This window comes from Oncorhynchus gorbuscha, unplaced genomic scaffold, assembly GCF_021184085.1.
Source record: "Oncorhynchus gorbuscha isolate QuinsamMale2020 ecotype Even-year unplaced genomic scaffold, OgorEven_v1.0 Un_scaffold_1087, whole genome shotgun sequence".
NCBI lineage: Eukaryota > Metazoa > Chordata > Actinopteri > Salmoniformes > Salmonidae > Oncorhynchus > Oncorhynchus gorbuscha.
Genome location: NW_025745973.1, coordinates 80,046 through 98,955, shown reverse-complemented (window position 1 = coordinate 98,955; position 18,910 = coordinate 80,046). Strand labels below are relative to the sequence as shown.

General features: G+C 48.0%; 1 protein-coding gene across 1 annotated transcript in view; it reads right to left on the bottom strand.

Annotated features, from left to right (window-relative positions):
• Nucleotides 1–14,211, bottom strand: part of LOC124021206 (transmembrane protein 178B-like) — a gene marked incomplete at its 3' end in the record, with an annotated part of 122,394 nt that extends 108,183 nt beyond the window's left edge. Inside the window, exons 1-2 of the mRNA XM_046336556.1 lie at nt 13,901–14,211; nt 12,357–13,259 (exon numbers count right to left, since the gene is read on the bottom strand). Coding sequence (XP_046192512.1) covers nt 12,357–12,735 — 379 coding nt within the window. The remainder of the gene's footprint in view (nt 1–12,356; nt 13,260–13,900) is intronic.
• Nucleotides 14,212–18,910: the final 4,699 nt, after the last annotated feature.

Sequence of the window (18,910 nt, the reverse complement as noted above, 5' to 3'; positions counted from 1 at the left end):
GCCTGGGTTAGAGGTTCCAGTTTCCAGTCAAACTGCCCTAGTTAGAGGTTCCAGTTTCCAGTCAAACTGACCCAGTTAGAGGTTCCAGTTTCCAGTCAAACTGCCCCGGTTAGAGGTTCCAGTTTCCATTTTCCAGTCAAACTGCCTGGGTTAGAGGTTCCAGTTTCCAGTCAAACTGCCCCAGTTAGAGGTTCCAGTTTCCAGTCAAACTGCCTGGGTTAGAGGTTCCAGTTTCCAGTTTCCAGTCAAACTGTCCGGGTTAGAGGTTCCAGTTTCCAGTCAAACTGCCCCGGTTAGAGGTTCCAGTTTCCAGTCAAACTGCCAGGGTTAGAGGTTCCAGTTTCCAGTCAAACTGCCAGGGTAAGAGGTTCCAGGTTCCAGTTACCAGTTTCCAGTCAAACTGTCGGGTTAGAGGTTCCAGTTTCCAGTCAAACTGCCCCGGTTAGAGGTTCCAGTTTTCAGTCAAACTGCCAGGGTTAGAGGTTCCAGTTTCCAGTCAAACTGCCAGGGTTAGAGGTTCCAGTTTCCAGTCAAACTGCCCTGGTTAGAGGTTCCAGTTTCCAGTCAAACTGCCAGGGTTAGAGGTTCCAGTTTCCAGTCAAACTGCCAGGGTAAGAGGTTCCAGGTTCCAGGTTCCAGTTTCCAGTCAAACTGCCAGGGTTAGAGGTTCCAGTTTCCAGTCAAACTGCCAGGGTTAGAGGTTCCAGTTTCCAGTCAAACTGCTCCGGTTAGGGGTTCCAGTTTCCAGTCAAACTGCCAGGGTTAGAGGTTCCAGGTTCCAGGTTCCAGTTTCCAGTCAAACTGCCAGGGTTAGAGGTTCCAGTTTCCAGTCAAATTGCCTGGGTTAGAGGTTCCAGTTTCCAGTCAAACTGCCCCGGTTAGAGGTTCCAGTTTCCAGTCAAACTGCCAGGGTTAGAGGTTCCAGTTTCCAGTCAAACTGCGCCGGGTTAGAGGTTCCAGTTTCCAGTCAAACTGCCCTGGTTAGAAGTTCCAGTTTCCAGTCAAACTGCGCCGGGTTAGAGGTTCCAGTTTCCAGTCAAACTGCCAGGGTTAGAGGTTCCAGGTTCCAGGTACCAGTTTCCAGTCAAACTGCCAGGGTTAGAGGTTCCAGGTTCCAGGTTCCAGTTTCCAGTCAAACTGCCAGGGTTAGAGGTTCCAGGTTCCAGGTTCCAGTTTCCAGTCAAACTGCCAGGGTTAGAGGTTCCAGTTTCCAGTCAAACTGCCTGGGTTAGAGGTTCCAGTTTCCAGTCAAACTGCCCCGGTTAGAGGTTCCAGTTTCCAGTCAAACTGCCAGGGTTAGAGGTTCCAGTTTCCAGTCAAACTGCCAGGGTTAGAGGTTCCAGTTTCCAGTCAAACTGCCCCGGTTAGAGGTTCCAGTTTCCAGTCAAACTGCCAGGGTTAGAGGTTCCAGTTTCCAGTCAAACTGCCAGGGTAAGAGGTTCCAGGTTCCAGGTTCCAGTTTCCAGTCAAACTGCCAGGGTTAGTGTCATGTTTGTCATTTATTGTCATGTCTTGTCCCTGTGCTCCCCATGCTATTCGTTTCCCTCTGCTGGTCTTGTTTGGTTCTTTCCCTCCTTCTATCCCTCTCTCTCCCCCTCCCTCTCTCACTCTCTCGCTCTCTCTTCTCTCTGTCGTTCCGTTCCTGCTCCCAGCTGTTCCTATTCCCCTAATCATCATTTAGTCTTCCCACACCTGTTCCCGATCCTTTCCCCTGATTAGAGTCCCTATTTATTCCTTTGTGATCCGTTCCTGTCCCGTCGGTTCCTTGTATTGTATTCACCATGCTGTGATTGCGTTTCGCCCTGTCCTGTCGTGTTTTGCCGTGATTGTGTATCACCCTGTCCTGTCGTGTTTTGTGCCTTCATCAGATGCTGCGTGTGAGCAGGTGTCTCAGTCGACTACGGCCTGCGCCTACCCGAAGCGACCTGCAGTCTGTGGCCGCTTCTCCAGTTGTTTCCCCTCTACAAGTCTAGAGGATTTCTGTTATTCCGTTTTGGACTTTAATAAACTCTGTTTCTGTTAAGTCGCGTTTGGGTCCTCTTTCACCTGCATGACAGAAGGAACCGACCAAGGAATGGACCCAGCGACTTCAGACGCTCGTTACACTGCCGTCGAGATCCAAGGAGCCATGCTCGGCAGACACGAGCAGGAATTGTCTGCTGCTCGCCATGCCGTGGAAAACCTGGCTGCTCAGGTTTCCGACCTCTCTGGACAGTTCCAGAGTCTACGTCTCGTGCCACCTGTTACTTCCTGGCCTGCCGAGCCTCCAGAACCTAGGGTTAATAACCCACCTTGCTACTCCGGGCAGCCCACTGAGTGCCGCTCCTTTCTCACGCAGTGTGAGATTGTGTTCTCTCTCCAACCCAACACATACTCTAGAGAGAGCTCGGGTTGCTTACGTCATTTCACTCCTTACTGGCCGGGCTCGAGAATGGGGCACAGCTATCTGGGAGGCAAGGGCTGATTGCTCTAACGATTTCCAGAACTTTAAAGAGGAGATGATTCGGGTTTTTGACCGTTCAGTTTTGGTGGGGAGGCTTCTAGGGCCCTGGCTTCCTTATGCCAAGGTGAACGGTCCATAACGGATTATTCCATTGAGTTTCGCACTCTTGCTGCCTCTAGTGAGTGGAACGAGCCGGCGCTGCTCGCTCGTTTTCTGGAGGGACTCCACGCAGTGGTTAAGGATGAGATTCTCTCCCGGGAGGTTCCTTCAGATGTGGACTCTTTGATTGCTCTCGCCATCCGCATAGAACGACGGGTAGATCTTCGTCACCGGGCTCGTGGAAGAGAGCTCGCATCAACGGTGTTTCCCTGCTCCGCATCGCAACCATCTCCCCCTCTGGCTTTGAGACTGAGCCCATGCAGCTGGGAGGGATTCGCATCTCGAATAAGGAGAGGGAACGGAGGATCACCAACCGCCTGTGCCTCTATTGCGGAGTTGCTGGACATTTTGTTAATTCATGTCCAGTAAAAGCCAGAGCTCATCTGTAAGCGGAGGGCTACAGGTGAGCGCAACTACTCAAGTCTCTCCATCAAAGTCCTGTACTACTTTGTCGGTCCACCTACGCTGGACCGGTTCGGGTGCTACATGTAGTGCCTTGATAGACTCTGGGGCTGAGGGTTGTTTCATGGACGAAGCATGGGTTCGGAAACATGACATTCCTTTCAGAGAGTTAGATAAGCCTACGCCCATGTTCGCCTTAGATGGTAGTCATCTTCCCAGTATCAGATTTGAGACACTACCTTTAACCCTCACAGTATCTGGTAACCACAGTGAGACTATTTCTTTTTGATTTTCCGTTCACCGTTTACACCTGTTGTTTTGGGTCATCCCTGGCTAGTATGTCATAATCCTTCTATTAATTGGTCTAGTAATTCTATCCTATCCTGGAACGTTTCTTGTCATGTGAAGTGTTTAATGTCTGCCATCCCTCCCGTTTCTTCTGTCCCTACTTCTCAGGAGGAACCTGGCGATTTGACAGGAGTGCCGGAGGAATATCATGATCTGCGCACGGTCTTCAGTCGGTCCCGAGCCAACTCCCTTCCTCCTCACCGGTCGTATGATTGTAGTATTGATCTCCTTCCGGGGACCACTCCTCCTCGAGGTAGACTATACTCTCTGTCGGCTCCCGAACGTAAGGCTCTCGAGGATTATTTGTCTGTGTCTCTTGACGCCGGTACCATAGTGCCTTCTTCCTCTCCGGCCGGGGCGGGGTTCTTTTTGTTAAGAAGAAGGACGGTACTCTGCGCCCCTGCGTGGATTATCGAGGGCTGAATGACATAACGGTTAAGAATCGTTATCCGCTTCCCCTTATGTCATCAGCCTTCGAGATTCTGCAGGGAGCCAGGTGCTTTACTAAGTTGGACCTTCGTAACGCTTACCATCTCGTGCGCATCAGAGAGGGGGACGAGTGGAAAACGGCGTTTAACACTCCGTTAGGGCATTTTGAGTACCGGGTTCTGCCGTTCGGTCTCGCCAATGCGCCAGCTGTTTTTCAGGCATTAGTTAATGATGTTCTGAGAGACATGCTGAACATTTTTGTTTTTGTCTATCTTGACGATATCCTGATTTTTTCTCCGTCACTCGAGATTCATGTTCAGCACGTTCGACGTGTTCTACAGCGCCTTTAGAGAATTGTCTCTACGTAAAGGCTGAGAAGTGCTCTTTTCATGTCTCCTCCGTTACTTTTCTCGGTTCCGTTATTTCCGCTGAAGGCATTCAGATGGATTCCGCTAAGGTCCAAGCTGTCAGTGATTGGCCCGTTCCAAGGTCACGTGTCGAGTTGCAGCGCTTTTTAGGTTTCGCTAATTTCTATCGGCGTTTCATTCGTAATTTCGGTCAAGTTGCTGCCCCTCTCACAGCTCTTACTTCTGTCAAGACGTGTTTTAAGTGGTCCGGTTCCGCCCAGGGAGCTTTTGATCTTCTAAAAGAACGTTTTACGTCCGCTCCTATCCTCGTTACTCCTGACGTCACTAGACAATTCATTGTCGAGGTTGACGCTTCAGAGGTAGGCGTGGGAGCCATTCTATCCCAGCGCTTCCAGTCTGACGATAAGGTTCATCCTTGCGCTTATTTTTCTCATCGCCTGTCGCCATCTGAGCGCAACTATGATGTGGGTAACCGTGAACTGCTCGCCATCCGCTTAGCCCTAGGCGAATGGCGACAGTGGTTGGAGGGCGACCGTTCCTTTTGTCGTTTGGACAGACCATAAGAACCTTGAGTACATCCGTTCTGCCAAACGACTTAATGCCCGTCAAGCTCGTTGGGCGTTGTTTTTCGCTCGTTTCGAGTTTGTGATTTCTTACCGTCCGGGTAGCAAGAACACCAAGCCTGATGCCTTATCCCGTCTGTTTAGTTCTTCTGTGGCTTCTACTGATCCCGAGGGGATTCTTCCTTATGGGCGTGTTGTCGGGTTAACAGTCTGGGGAATTGAAAGACAGGTTAAGCAAGCACTCACGCACACTGCGTCGCCGCGCTTGTCCTAGTAACCTCCTTTTCGTTCCTGTTTCCACTCGTCTGGCTGTTCTTCAGTGGGCTCACTCTGCCAAGTTAGCGGGTCATCCCGGTGTTCGAGGCACTCTTGCGTCTATTCGCCAGCGCTTTTGGTGGCCGACTCAGGAGCGTGACACGCGCCGTTTCGTGGCTGCTTGTTCGGACTGCGCGCAGACTAAGTCGGGTAACTCTCCTCCTGCCGGTCGTCTCAGACCGCTCCCCATTCCTTCTCGACCATGGTCTCACATTGCCTTAGACTTCATTACCGGTCTGCCTTTGTCTGCGGGGAAGACTGTGATTCTGACGGTTGTCGATAGGTTCTCTAAGGCGGCACATTTCATTCCCTCGCTAAACTTCCTTCCGCTAAGGAGACGGCACAAATCATTATTGAGAATGTATTCAGAATTCATGGCCTCCCGTTAGACGCCGTTTCAGACAGAGGCCCGCAATTCACGTCACAGTTTTGGAGGGAGTTCTGTCGTTTGATTGGTGCGTCCGTCAGTCTCTCTTCCGGGTTTCATCCCCAGTCTAACGGTCAAGCAGAGAGGGCCAATCAGACGATTGGTCGCATACTACGCAGCCTTTCTTTCAGAAACCCTGCGTCTTGGGCAGAACAGCTCCCCTGGGCAGAATACGCTCACAATTCGCTTCCTTCGTCTGCTACCGGGTTATCTCCGTTTCAGAGTAGTCTGGGTTACCAGCCTCCTCTGTTCTCATCCCAGCTTGCCGAGTCCAGCGTTCCCTCCGCTCAAGCGTTTGTCCAACGTTGTGAGCGCACCTGGAGGAGGGTGAGGTCTGCACTTTGCCGTTACAGGGCACAGACGATGAGAGCCGCCAATAAACGCAGGATTAAGAGTCCAAGGTATTGTTGCGGCCAGAGAGTGTGGCTTTCCACTCGCAACCTTCCTCTTACGACAGCTTCTCGTAAGTTGACTCCGCGGTTCATTGGTCCGTTCCGTGTCTCCCAGGTCGTCAATCCTGTCGCTGTGCGACTGCTTCTTCCGCGACATCTTCGTCGCGTCCATCCTGTCTTCCATGTCTCCTGTGTTAAGCCCTTTCTTCGCACCCCCGTTCGTCTTCCCTCCCCCCTCCCGTCCTTGTCGAGAGCGCACCTATTTACAAGGTACATAAGATTATGGACATGCGTTCTCGGGGACGGGGTCACCAATACCTAGTGGATTGGGAGGGTTACGGTCCTGAGGAGAGGAGTTGGGTTCCGTCTCGGGGCGTGCTGGACCGTTCGCTCATCGATGATTTCCTCCGTTGCCGCCAGGATTCCTCCTCGAGTGCGCCAGGAGGCGCTCGGTGAGTGGGGGGTACTGTCATGTTTGTCATTTATTGTCATGTCTTGTCCCTGTGCTCCCCATGCTATTCGTTTCCCTCTGCTGGTCTTGTTTGGTTCTTTCCCTCCTTCTATCCCTCTCTCTCCCCTCCCTCTCTCACTCTCTCGCTCTCTCTTTCTCTCTGTCGTTCCGTTCCTGCTCCCAGCTGTTCCTATTCCCTAATCATCATTTAGTCTTCCCACACCTGTTCCCGATCCTTTCCCCTGATTAGAGTCCCTATTTATTCCTTTGTGATCCGTTCCTGTCCCGTCGGTTCCTTGTATTGTATTCACCATGCTGTGATTGCGTTTCGCCCTGTCCTGTCGTGTTTTTGCCGTGATTGTGTATCACCCTGTCCTGTCGTGTTTTGTGCCTTCATCAGATGCTGCGTGTGAGCAGGTGTCTCAGTCGACTACGGCCTGCGCCTACCCGAAGCGACCTGCAGTCTGTGGCCGCTTCTCCAGTTGTTTCCCCTCTACAAGTCTAGAGGATTTCTGTTATTCCGTTTTGGACTTTAATAAACTCTGTTTCTGTTAAGTCGCGTTTGGGTCCTCTTTCACCTGCATGACAGTTAGAGGTTCCAGTTTCCAGTCAAACTGCCAGGGTTAGAGGTTCCAGGTTCCAGGTTCCAGTTTCCAGTCAAACTGCCAGGGTTAGAGGTTCCAGGTTCCAGGTTCCAGTTTCCAGTCAAACTGCCCGGGTTAGAGGTTCCAGGTTCCAGTCTGGGACTTTAGGTTGGATCAGGGCTGTACTGTGTGAGTCCTCCATTCATTAGCTTGCTAAGCACAACAAGGTCTGAGGCCTGGTGCCCATTACTGCAGATGGCAGGTCATTAATACTATGGAAGCAGCCTGAACACACACACACACACACACACACACACACACACACACACACACACACACACACACACACACACACACACACACACACACACACACACACACACACACACACACACACACACACACACACACACACACACACACACACACACACACACACACAAACACACACAGACACACACACACACACATACACACAAACACACACATTCACACACACACACACAGACCGTTACACACACACATACTAATGGTGGACAGTAACCTCCGTCAAAAGCCGGCCAATGCCAGGTGACTCCCATAGCAACCACACATCCACGCCATAGAACAGAGACGAGCTTCTTCTGCCAGAGAAGAGTTTACTCATGATTGATCAACACAACGATGAATAAACATTTGGACATTGGGAATGAATGGTTATACTCATACACAACAGTCAACTCTGAATATAGCCTGTAGGAATAGCACATATGTTGATGTGTAGCCTAGTCTACGGATGAGAAACATTACCTTATTGTCTTTATAGTACACTACTGTAGACCAGGTCTCTATAGATGTATCCTAGTCTACGGATGAGAACATTACCTTATTGTCTTTATAGTACACTACTGTAGACCAGGTCTCTATAGATGTATCCTAGTCTACGGATGAGAACATTACCTTATTGTCTTTATAGTACACTACTGTAGACCAGGTCTCTATAGATGTGTCCTAGTCTACGGATGAGAACATTACCTTATTGTCTTTATAGTACCCTACTGTAGACCAGGTCTCTATAGATGTACCCTAGTCTACGGATGAGAAACATTACCTTATTGTCTTTATAGTACCCTACTGTAGACCAGGTCTCTATAGATGTATCCTAGTCTACGGATGAGAAACATTACCTTATTGTCTTTATAGTACCCTACTGTAGACCAGCTCTTACAGATGTATCCTAGTCTACGGATGAGTCTGCACTCTTTGAAAAAAAACTAAGAGTTCCAAAAGTGTTCTTTGCGGAGGGATGAGGTTTCTACCAGGAACCGTTTTGATCTGAAGAACCACCTTTTTAGGAAGACAAAGGGCTCTTTGCAAGGTAAAGGGTTCTACCTAGAACCTTTAACATTCTAATAAGTGTTTTGAAATATAGGGTTCAGAGGGATTCTTTGGAAGTCTAGAAGGATTCTTTGGAAGTCTAGAAGGATTCTTTGGAAGTTCAGAAGGGTTCTTTGGAAGTCTAGGATTCTTTGGAAGTCTAGAAGGATTCTTTGGAAGTCTAGAAGGATTCTTTGGAAGTCTAGAAGGATTCTTTGGAAGTCTAGAAGGATTCTTTGGAAGTCTAGAAGGATTCTTTGGAAGTCTAGAAGGATTCTTTGGAAGTCTAGAAGGATTCTTTGGAAGTCTAGAAGGATTCTTTGGAAGTCTAGAAGGATTCTTTGGAAGTCTAGAAGGATTCTTTGGAAGTCTAGAAGGATTCTTTGGAAGTCTAGAAGGATTCTTTGGAAGTCTAGAAGGATTCTTTGGAAGTCTAGAAGGATTCTTTGGAAGTTCAGAAGGATTCTTTAGAAGTCCAGAAGGATTCTTTGGAACAGGGGGTTCTTTGAAATACCCTAAATAGAGAGTTTTAGGTTAAAAACCCTCTGCAAAAGGTTCTACCCACATTAGCACCAAAAAAGAAGTTCCCCTATGAGGACACACCGAAAAAACACTGGATGGTTCTAGTTCGCAACCTTTTTTACGAAGAGTATACGCATGAGACTTTCATCTAAGTCGAAGGATGAGGTCTGAGTGAGTGTCCCTCTCTTCATAGTGAGGTAAAACTACAGGCTAGGATGTAACAGTCTCTCTTCATAGTGAGGTAAAACTACAGGCTAGGATGTAACAGTCTCTCTTCATAGTGAGGTAAAACTACAGGCTAGGATGTAACCGTCTCTCTTCATAATGAGGTAGACCTACAGGCTAGGGTGTAACAGTCTCTCTTCATAGTGAGGTAAAACTACAGGCTAGGGTGTAACAGTCTCTCTTCATAATGAGGTAGACCTACAGGCTAGGGTGTAACAGTCTCTCTTCATAATGAGGTAGACCTACAGGCTAGGGTGTAACAGTCTCTCTTCATAATGAGGTAGACCTACAGGCTAGGGTGTAACAGTCTCTCTTCATAATGAGGTAGACCTACAGGCTAGGGTGTAACAGTCTCTCTTCATAATGAGGTAGACCTACAGGCTAGGGTGTAACAGTCTCTATTCATAATGAGGTAGACCTACAGGCTAGGGTGTAACAGTCTCTCTTCATAATGAGGTAGACCTACAGGCTAGGATTTAACAGTCTCTCTTCATAATGAGGTAGTTCTACAGGCTAGGATGTAATAGGTAATGACATGATACAACCCCGGGTCTTCACGTGATAACCACGGCTTCCTTATATTTTGTGGATAGGAGAGTCGTGTTTTAAGGGGTCTGAGTCTCCCTCCTCATAGTGTATTAGGACTGGCCTAGCACACAAAACAGGAAGTGGTGACATCATAATTATTTACAGTGTGAGGGTCAGGAGGATATAGCATCCCGCGGGGTGGGGGGTAGACACACACACAGGCAGGCACACACACACAAAACAGAGAGAGAGGTAGAGACAGAGAGAGGGGTAGAGACAGAGAGAGAGAGAGAGAGAGAGAGAGAGAGAGAGAGAGAGAGAGAGAGAGAGAGAGAGAGAGAGAGAGAGAGAGAGAGAGAGAGAGAGAGAGAGAGAGAGAGAGAGACAGAGAGAGAGAGAGAGACACAGAGAGAGAGAGACAGAGAGTAGAGACACAGAGAGAGAGAGAGAGGTAGAGACACAGAGAGAGAGAGAGAGGTAGAGACACAGAGAGAGAGAGAGAGGTAGAGACACAGAGAGAGAGAGAGAGAGAGAGAGAGAGAGAGACAGAGAGAGAGAGAGAGAGGTAGAGACACAGAGAGAGAGAGAGAGAGAGAGAGAGAGAGAGAGAGAGAGAGAGAGAGAGAGAGAGAGGTAGAGACAGAGAGAGAGAGAGAGAGAGAGAGAGAGAGAGAGAGAGAGAGAGAGAGAGAGAGAGAGAGAGAGAGAGAGAGAGAGAGAGAGAGAGAGACAGAGAGAGGTAGAGACACAGAGAGAGAGAGACAGAGAGAGAGAGAGAGAGAGAGAGGGGTAGAGACACAGAGAGAGAGAGAGAGGTAGAGACACAGAGAGAGAGAGAGAGGTAGAGACACAGAGAGAGAGAGAGAGGTAGAGACACAGAGAGAGAGAGAGAGAGAGAGAGAGAGGTAGAGACACAGAGAGAGAGAGAGAGGTAGAGACACAGAGAGAGAGAGAGAGGTAGAGACACAGAGAGAGAGAGAGGTAGAGACACAGAGAGAGAGAGAGAGAGAGAGAGAGAGAGAGGGGTAGAGACACAGAGAGAGAGAGAGAGAGAGAGAGAGAGAGAGAGAGAGAGAGAGAGAGAGAGAGAGAGAGAGAGAGAGAGAGAGAGAGAGAGAGAGAGAGAGGTAGAGACACAGAGAGAGAGAGAGAGAGGTAGAGACACAGAGAGAGAGAGAGAGGTAGAGACACAGAGAGAGAGAGAGAGAGAGGTAGAGACACAGAGAGAGAGAGAGAGAGAGAGAGAGAGTAGAGATACAGAGAGAGAGAGAGGTAGAGACACAGAGAGAGAGAGAGAGAGAGAGGTAGAGACACAGAGAGAGAGAGAGAGAGAGGTAGAGACACAGAGAGAGAGAGAGAGAGAGGTAGAGACACAGAGAGAGAGAGAGAGAGAGAGAGAGAGAGAGAGGTAGAGACACAGAGAGAGAGAGAGAGGTAGAGACACACAGAGAGAGAGAGAGAGAGAGGTAGAGACACAGAGAGAGAGAGAGAGAGAGGTAGAGACACACAGAGAGAGAGAGATAGAGACACACAGAGAGAGAGATAGAGACACAGAGAGAGAGGTAGAGACACAGAGAGAGAGGTAGAGACACACAGAGAGAGGTAGAGACACACAGAGAGAGGTAGAGACACACAGAGAGAGAGGTAGAGACACAGAGAGAGAGGTAGAGACACAGAGAGAGAGGTAGACACACAGAGAGAGAGGTAGACACACAGAGAGAGAGGTAGAGACACAGAGAGAGAGGTAGAGACACAGAGAGAGAGGTAGAGACACAGAGAGAGAGAGAGAGACACACAGAGAGAGAGATAGAGACACACAGAGAGAGAGATAGAGACACAGAGAGAGAGGTAGAGACACAGAGAGAGAGATAGAGACACACAGAGAGAGAGAGAGAGAGAGACACAGAGAGAGAGGTAGAGACACAGAGAGAGAGGTAGAGACACAGAGAGAGAGAGGTAGAGAGACAGAGACATAGACAGCGAGAGGTAGAGACACACAGAGAGAGAGGTAGAGACACAGAGAGAGAGGTAGAGACACAGAGAGAGAGGTAGAGACACAGAGAGAGAGGTAGACACACAGAGAGAGAGGTAGAGACACAGAGAGAGAGGTAGAGACACAGAGAGAGAGGTAGAGACACAGAGAGAGAGGTAGAGAGACAGAGACATAGACTGCGAGAGGTAGAGACACACAGAGAGAGAGAGAGACAGCGAGAGGTAGATGTGAGAATGGAGCCGTAGTTACAGCAAGCAGCAGGCCTACTACCATCTAGTGGATCAGAGCTTTGTGTTGCCATGGTGCATCAGCCTGTACTCTCCTCCTACAACATGACACACGACTCAGCTGAAGGACATTTGAAATCCAGCATTCCTGAGGTGATGGTGACGTATCTCTCTCTTACCACGCTCCCCCTGAGAGAGATAGTGGCTCGAAGAGCTTGAATAATAGGATTCTTCTGAAGCCTAATTGTCTAGCCAGGGGCTTGCGAAGAGCACAACTAACCACGGTCAACCAAAACAAACTATTTCAGAATTTGCCAATATGAGCAATATTCATAGTGGCTTGATGTTTGGTTAGGTAAACACACACTACACACAGATAGACTCCCGTTATGTAACAGTAGACCTACTGTCTTATTGTATACAATGATGTTTGGTTAGGTAAACACACACTACACACAGATAGACCCCCGTTATGTAACAGTAGACCTACTGTCTTATTGTATACAATGATGTTTGGTTAGGTAAACACACACTACACACAGATAGACCCCCGTTATGTAACAGTAGACCTACTGTCTTATTGTATACAATGATGTACTGTGTTACACGTTTCCTCTCTCTTACCTTTGCGAATGAGGTCTTCTGTGTCCTGGTCGAAGCCCAGTCGGTGGCATTTGCTCCACAGTCCCATGTTGGTGGAGTTGTACTGCCTGCTACACTCGTCAGCGGCGGACATAGCGAACAGCTGCCTTCTGTTCCGGGCTAGGAGCAGCTTGTCCTCCCAGCGGTCCAGTCTGGAGCGGCTAGCCCGCAGAGGGAGGCTGTTGTTGGGGATGTAGATAAAGCCTGGGTTCTTACGGCTGGAGAAGCTCCGACAGCGCTCCCGATACCTCCGCGCGTCTGTCTCGTACCAGTGGTCGGAACAGATCGCCACTGCTAGCATTCCTAGGGCGCACAGAGAAAGGGACAGTCCGGTGTAGAGCAGTAACTTCCCTGCAGCCATGCTCGGTTTCTCTGCTTTTCTCAGTGCCGCCGCATCAGCACCACCAGCCTATGGACAGCTCCTCTGCTCTCCTCTCCTCGCTCTGTCGGTCTGTCGCGTTGTCAGTCAGCACAGCGCTGCTACGGCTACAACCCACCTCCAACGAATCAGTTTACATCTCCCCTTGGCGCCGATTGCAAGACCATCATCGAGGTTACAACCATGAGCAAATAGAATTTAAGTCTAGGTTGCAAATCATAACATTCGGTGAATATACCGGATAAGGCAAGGTCCTTGCCGTAAAATAGTGTTCCGTTCCGTTCTTTCCTGTGTACGGGAGAGAGTGATCTGGAGAGAGGGAGCGAGCGGCTGCAGCTGTTCGGATGCTGCCACGACGAGTGAAAAGATGCTGATCTCACTCCCCGGCTCTCAGCAACCCTCCATCTGCTGCGATTAGGCGGAATGGGGCGAGACAGGAACACACGTCCACGCAGAACACAATATTTTTTTTCTTCCCCCAAAGCGTTTCAGTTCGAGTCGAAAACCTACAAAACCAGAGAAACAAGGAATATTATTAGCCTGAACAATTGTGAGATCCCACTTTTAGCATGAGCTCGGGTGTTTACAAGAGCATGCCATTGCTCTTGTAGGCTATTCTGTAACAGGCCACGCTACAATGTAATCTCCCCCAAAATTAAACGTTATGCTTGCTGGGTGTTCAGTGATGTTTTTGTCGTGCAATGTGCACATGAAAAGGTCATGTTTTGTTGCCAGTCAAAAGCCCTTGGCATGCAGCCCCCCCCACCATCCCATCTGGACTAAAAGGGCTGGCGATACGTGAATGTAGAGCCGCCAAATGATCTCAATTTTCCTCGGCCTAAATAATAGGGATATGACCTCATCCAGGACGCACCGTAACATAATCACTCATTGTCAAATTAAACCGCACAACGTCTGTCGTTCAAAAAGGAAACGTCCCCAATAGATATAACAATTTAAAAAAAATACGTCGCTTCATTACCATAATAAATGTACATAAGGTAATTCAACATGAATATCCAAATGACCGTGACAAGACAATCAATTACACGCGGTTGAATACGTCTCTATGTCCATCAGGCTCAACTCAAATAGCTACATCACATCAGTGTGTGACTCGAGGAGGGTTGGACGCGCGGCAACTCACCGCTCAGAACGACGCGACTTCGGCGGAGCTTTACGTTCCAGATGTCTTTCAAACGTTCAGTATCCGGAACAGACTTAAGTTTCGCCTTCAAATATTAATTGCACAGAGAGACTCTGATCCCTGCTGCTCGAGGCGACATTGACAGGAGCCAGGAAGCGTTGCGTAAAGATGTTATTTGACGCGGCAGATGTCGCCGTTGGGATTAACTCCTCAGAGGGATATATATATATATATGTATGTAGGCTAAAACAATATGTGTTATCGTTACTGTCGAGTTTAAAACCCATCTGGCAGCTAGGCTCCCAAAGCATTCAGACTAGTGTGGACAGTCTACAGCGGTGACGTCATGGTGTCGAAATTCATTGTTTATTAACAAAAAACACCTTCTTAAAGAAATAGTACCCCCCCCCCTCTCTCTCTCTACTTGTGAGGCGAGGATTTAGGTTTCCAAACATATTACGCCTCTATAGAAAATGGCCTGTGCTTTTGTTTTTGGCGGAATAGCCTCATAAGAACAACGTCGACAACCCAACATAGCACCTGCCCGGTCTTCCAGGGACCAGAAATGAAAGGAGTCATTGAACCAGGGGACCATTTGATATCCCTGAATACGTAGTTGTCAACGAAGAAGACAGGTGGCGCTGCTGCATAATTTATGACGAGGCTGAGACGCACCTGTCACACCACTGGAGAAGACGGACGGAGAGTCGTCTATCTACTGTGACTGACAGTTTGCTACGACATATATGCCAATACAAACGGGCTGCACTGATGAAGTGGTAGATATTTTACAGCTTAATGAAACCTATATATTACAACACAACATTTCTTCACTGGACTAAAGCCGGTTATTATATCTCATGGGTGTCCACACATCTCTCAACAACAAGACCAATCTATTATCAGTGGAGGACAACAGGGACAACATAACAGGGACAACAGGGACAACATAACAGGGACCAGACTGACTGGTCTGGAGGGACAACAGGGACAACAAGGACAACATAACAGGGACAACATAACAGGGACAACAGGGACAACATAACAGGGACCAGACTGACTGGTCTGGAGGGACAACAGGGACAACAGGGACAACATAACAGGGACAACATAACAGGGACAACAGGGACAACATAACAGGGACAACATAACAGGGACCAGACTGACTGGTCTGGAGGGACAACAGGGACAACATAACAGGGACCATACTGACTGGTCTGGAGGGACAACATAACAGGGACCAGACTGACTGGTCTGGAGGGACAACAGGGACAACATAACAGGGACCATACTGACTGGTCTGGAGGGACAACATAACAGGGACCAGACTGACTGGTCTGGAGGGACAACAGGGACAACATAACAGGGACCATACTGACTGGTCTGGAGGGACAACATAACAGGGACCAGACTGACTGGTCTGGAGGGACAACAGGGACAACATAACAGGGACCAGACTGACTGGTCTGGAGGGACAACAGGGACAACATAACAGGGACCAGACTGACTGGTCTGGAGGGACAACATAACAGGGACCAGACTGACTGGTCTGGAGGGACAACATAACAGGGACCAGACTGACTGGTCTGGAGGGACAACAGGGACAACATAACAGGGACCAGACTGACTGGTCTGGAGGGACAACAGGGACAACATAACAGGGACCAGACTGACTGGTCTGGAGGGACAACAGGGACAACATAACAGGGACCAGACTGATTGGTCTGGAGGGACAACAGGGACAACATAACAGGGACAACATAACAGGGACCATACCATACTCAGACAGTTCTGATGTCCTCTGCTTTGACCATGGAAATAGTAATTGTGGAGAAGTAATGTTGATCAGAGTCATAGTGTACTATATAGGGAATAGGGCTCTGGTGTAAAGTAGTGCACTATATAGGGAATAGGGCTCTGGTGTAAAGTAGTGCACTATATAGGGAATAGGGCTCTGGTCTAAAGTAGTGCACTATATAGGGAATAGGGCTCTGGTCTAAAGTAGTGCACTATATAGGGAATAGGGCTCTGGTCTAAAGTAGTGCACTATATAGGGAATAGGGCTCTGGTCTAAAGTAGTGCACTATATAGGGATTGGGGCTCTGGTCTAAAGTAGTGCACTATTTAGGGATTGGGGCTCTGGTCTATAGTAGTGCACTATATAGGGAATAGGGCTCTGGTCTATAGTAGTGCACTATATAGGGAATAGGTCTCTGGTCTAAAGTAGTGTACTATATAGGGAATAGGGCTCTGGTCTAAAGTAGTGCACTATATAGGGATTGGGGCTCTGGTCTAAAGTAGTGCACTATATAGGGAATAGGGCTCTGGTCTATAGTAGTGCACTATATAGGGAATAGGGCTCTGGTCTAAAGTAGTGCACTATATAGGGAATAGGGCTCTGGTCTAAAGTAGTGCACTATATAGGGATTGGGGCTCTGGTCTAAAGTAGTGCACTATATAGGGAATAGGGCTCTGGTCTAAAGTAGTGCACCATATAGGGAATAGGGCTCTGGTCTATAGTAGTGTACTATTAGGGAATAGGGCTCTGGTCTATAGTAGTGTACTATTAGGGAATAGGGCTCTGGTCTATAGTAGTGTACTATTAGGGAATAGGGCTCTGGTCTAAAGTAGTGCACTATATAGGGAATAGGGCTCTGGTCTAAAGTAGTGCACTATATAGGGATTGGGGCTCTGGTCTATAGTAGTGCACTATATAGGGATTGGGGCTCTGGTCTATAGTAGTGCACTATATAGGGAATAGGGCTCTGGTCTATAGTAGTGCACTATATAGGGATTGGGGCTCTGGTCTAAAGTAGTGCACTATATAGGGAATAGGGCTCTGGTCTAAAGTAGTGCACTATATAGGGATTGGGGCTCTGGTCTAAAGTAGTGCACTATATAGGGAATAGGGCTCTGGTCTAAAGTAGTGCACTATATAGGGATTGGGGCTCTGGTCTAAAGTAGTGCACTATATAGGGAATAGGGCTCTGGTCTATAGTAGTGTACTATTAGGGAATAGGGCTCTGGTCTAAAGTAGTGCACTATATAGGGAATAGGGCTCTGGTCTATAGTAGTGTACTATTAGGGAATAGGGCTCTGGTCTATAGTAGTGTACTATTAGGGAATAGGGCTCTGGTCTATAGTAGTGTACTATTAGGGAATAGGGCTCTGGTCTAAAGTAGTGCACTATATAGGGAATAGGTCTCTGGTCTAAAGTAGTGTACTATATAGGGAATAGGGCCCTGGTCTATAGTAGTGCACTATATAGGGAATAGGGCCCTGGTCTAAAGTAGTGCACTATATAGGGAATAGGGCTCTGGTCTAAAGTAGTGCACTATATAGGGATTGGGGCTCTGGTCTATAGTAGTGCACTATATAGGGATTGAGGCTCTGGTCTATAGTAGTGCACTATATAGGAATAGGGCTCTGGTCTATGGTAGTGCACTATATAGGGATTGGGGCTCTGGTCTAAAGTAGTGCACTATATAGGGAATAGGGCTCTGGTCTAAAGTAGTGCACTATATAGGGATTGGGGCTCTGGTCTAAAGTAGTGCACTATATAGGGAATAGGGCTCTGGCCTAAAGTAGTGCACTATATAGGGATTGGTGCTCTGGTCTAAAGTAGTGCACTATATAGGGAATAGGGCTCTGGTCTAAAGTAGTGCACTATATAGGGAATAGGGCTCTGGTCTAAAGTAGTGCACTATATAGGGATTGGGGCTCTGGTCTAAAGTAGTGCACTATATAGGGAATAGGGCTCTGGTTTAAAGTAGTGCACTATATAGGGATTGGGGCTCTGGTCTAAAGTAGTGCACTATATAGGGAATAGGGCTCTGGTCTATAGTAGTGTACTATTAGGGAATAGGGCTCTGGTCTAAAGTAGTGCACTATATAGGGAATAGGGCTCTGGTCTATAGTAGTGTACTATTAGGGAATAGGGCTCTGGTCTATAGTAGTGTACTATTAGGGAATAGGGCTCTGGTCTATAGTAGTGTACTATTAGGGAATAGGGCTCTGGTCTAAAGTAGTGCACTATATAGGGAATAGGTCTCTGGTCTAAAGTAGTGTACTATATAGGGAATAGGGCCCTGGTCTATAGTAGTGCACTATATAGGGAATAGGGCCCTGGTCTAAAGTAGTGCACTATATAGGCAATAGGGCTCTGGTCTAAAGTAGTGCACTATATAGGGATTGGGGCTCTGGTCTAAAGTAGTGCACTATATAGGGAATAGGGCTCTGGTCTAAAGTAGTGCACTATATAGGGATTGGGGCTCTGGTCTAAAGTAGTGCACTATATAGGGAATAGGGCTCTGGTCTATAGTAGTGTACTATTAGGGAATAGGGCTCTGGTCTATAGTAGTGTACTATTAGGGAATAGGGCTCTGGTCTACAGTAGTGCACTATATAGGGATTGGGGCTCTGGTCTATAGTAGTGCACTATATAGGGATTGGGGCTCTGGTCTATAGTAGTGCACTATATAGGGAATAGGGCTCTGGTCTATAGTAGTGCACTATATAGGGATTGGGGCTCTGGTCTAAAGTAGTGCACTATATAGGGAATAGGGCTCTGGTCTAAAGTAGTGCACTATATAGGGATTGGGGCTCTGGTCTAAAGTAGTGCACTATATAGGGAATAGGGCTCTGGTCTAAAGTAGTGCACTATATAGGGATTGGGGCTCTGGTCTAAAGTAGTGCACTATATAGGGAATAGGGCTCTGGTCTAAAGTAGTGCACTATATAGGGAATAGGGCTCTGGTCTAAAGTAGTGCACTATATAGGGATTGGGGCTCTGGTCTAAAGTAGTGCACTATATAGGGAATAGGGCTCTGGTCTAAAGTAGTGCACTATATAGGGATTGGGGCTCTGGTCTAAAGTAGTGCACTATATAGGGAATAGGGCTCTGGTCTATAGTAGTGTACTATTAGGGAATAGGGCTCTGGTCTAAAGTAGTGCACTATATAGGGAATAGGGCTCTGGTCTATAGTAGTGTACTATTAGGGAATAGGGCTC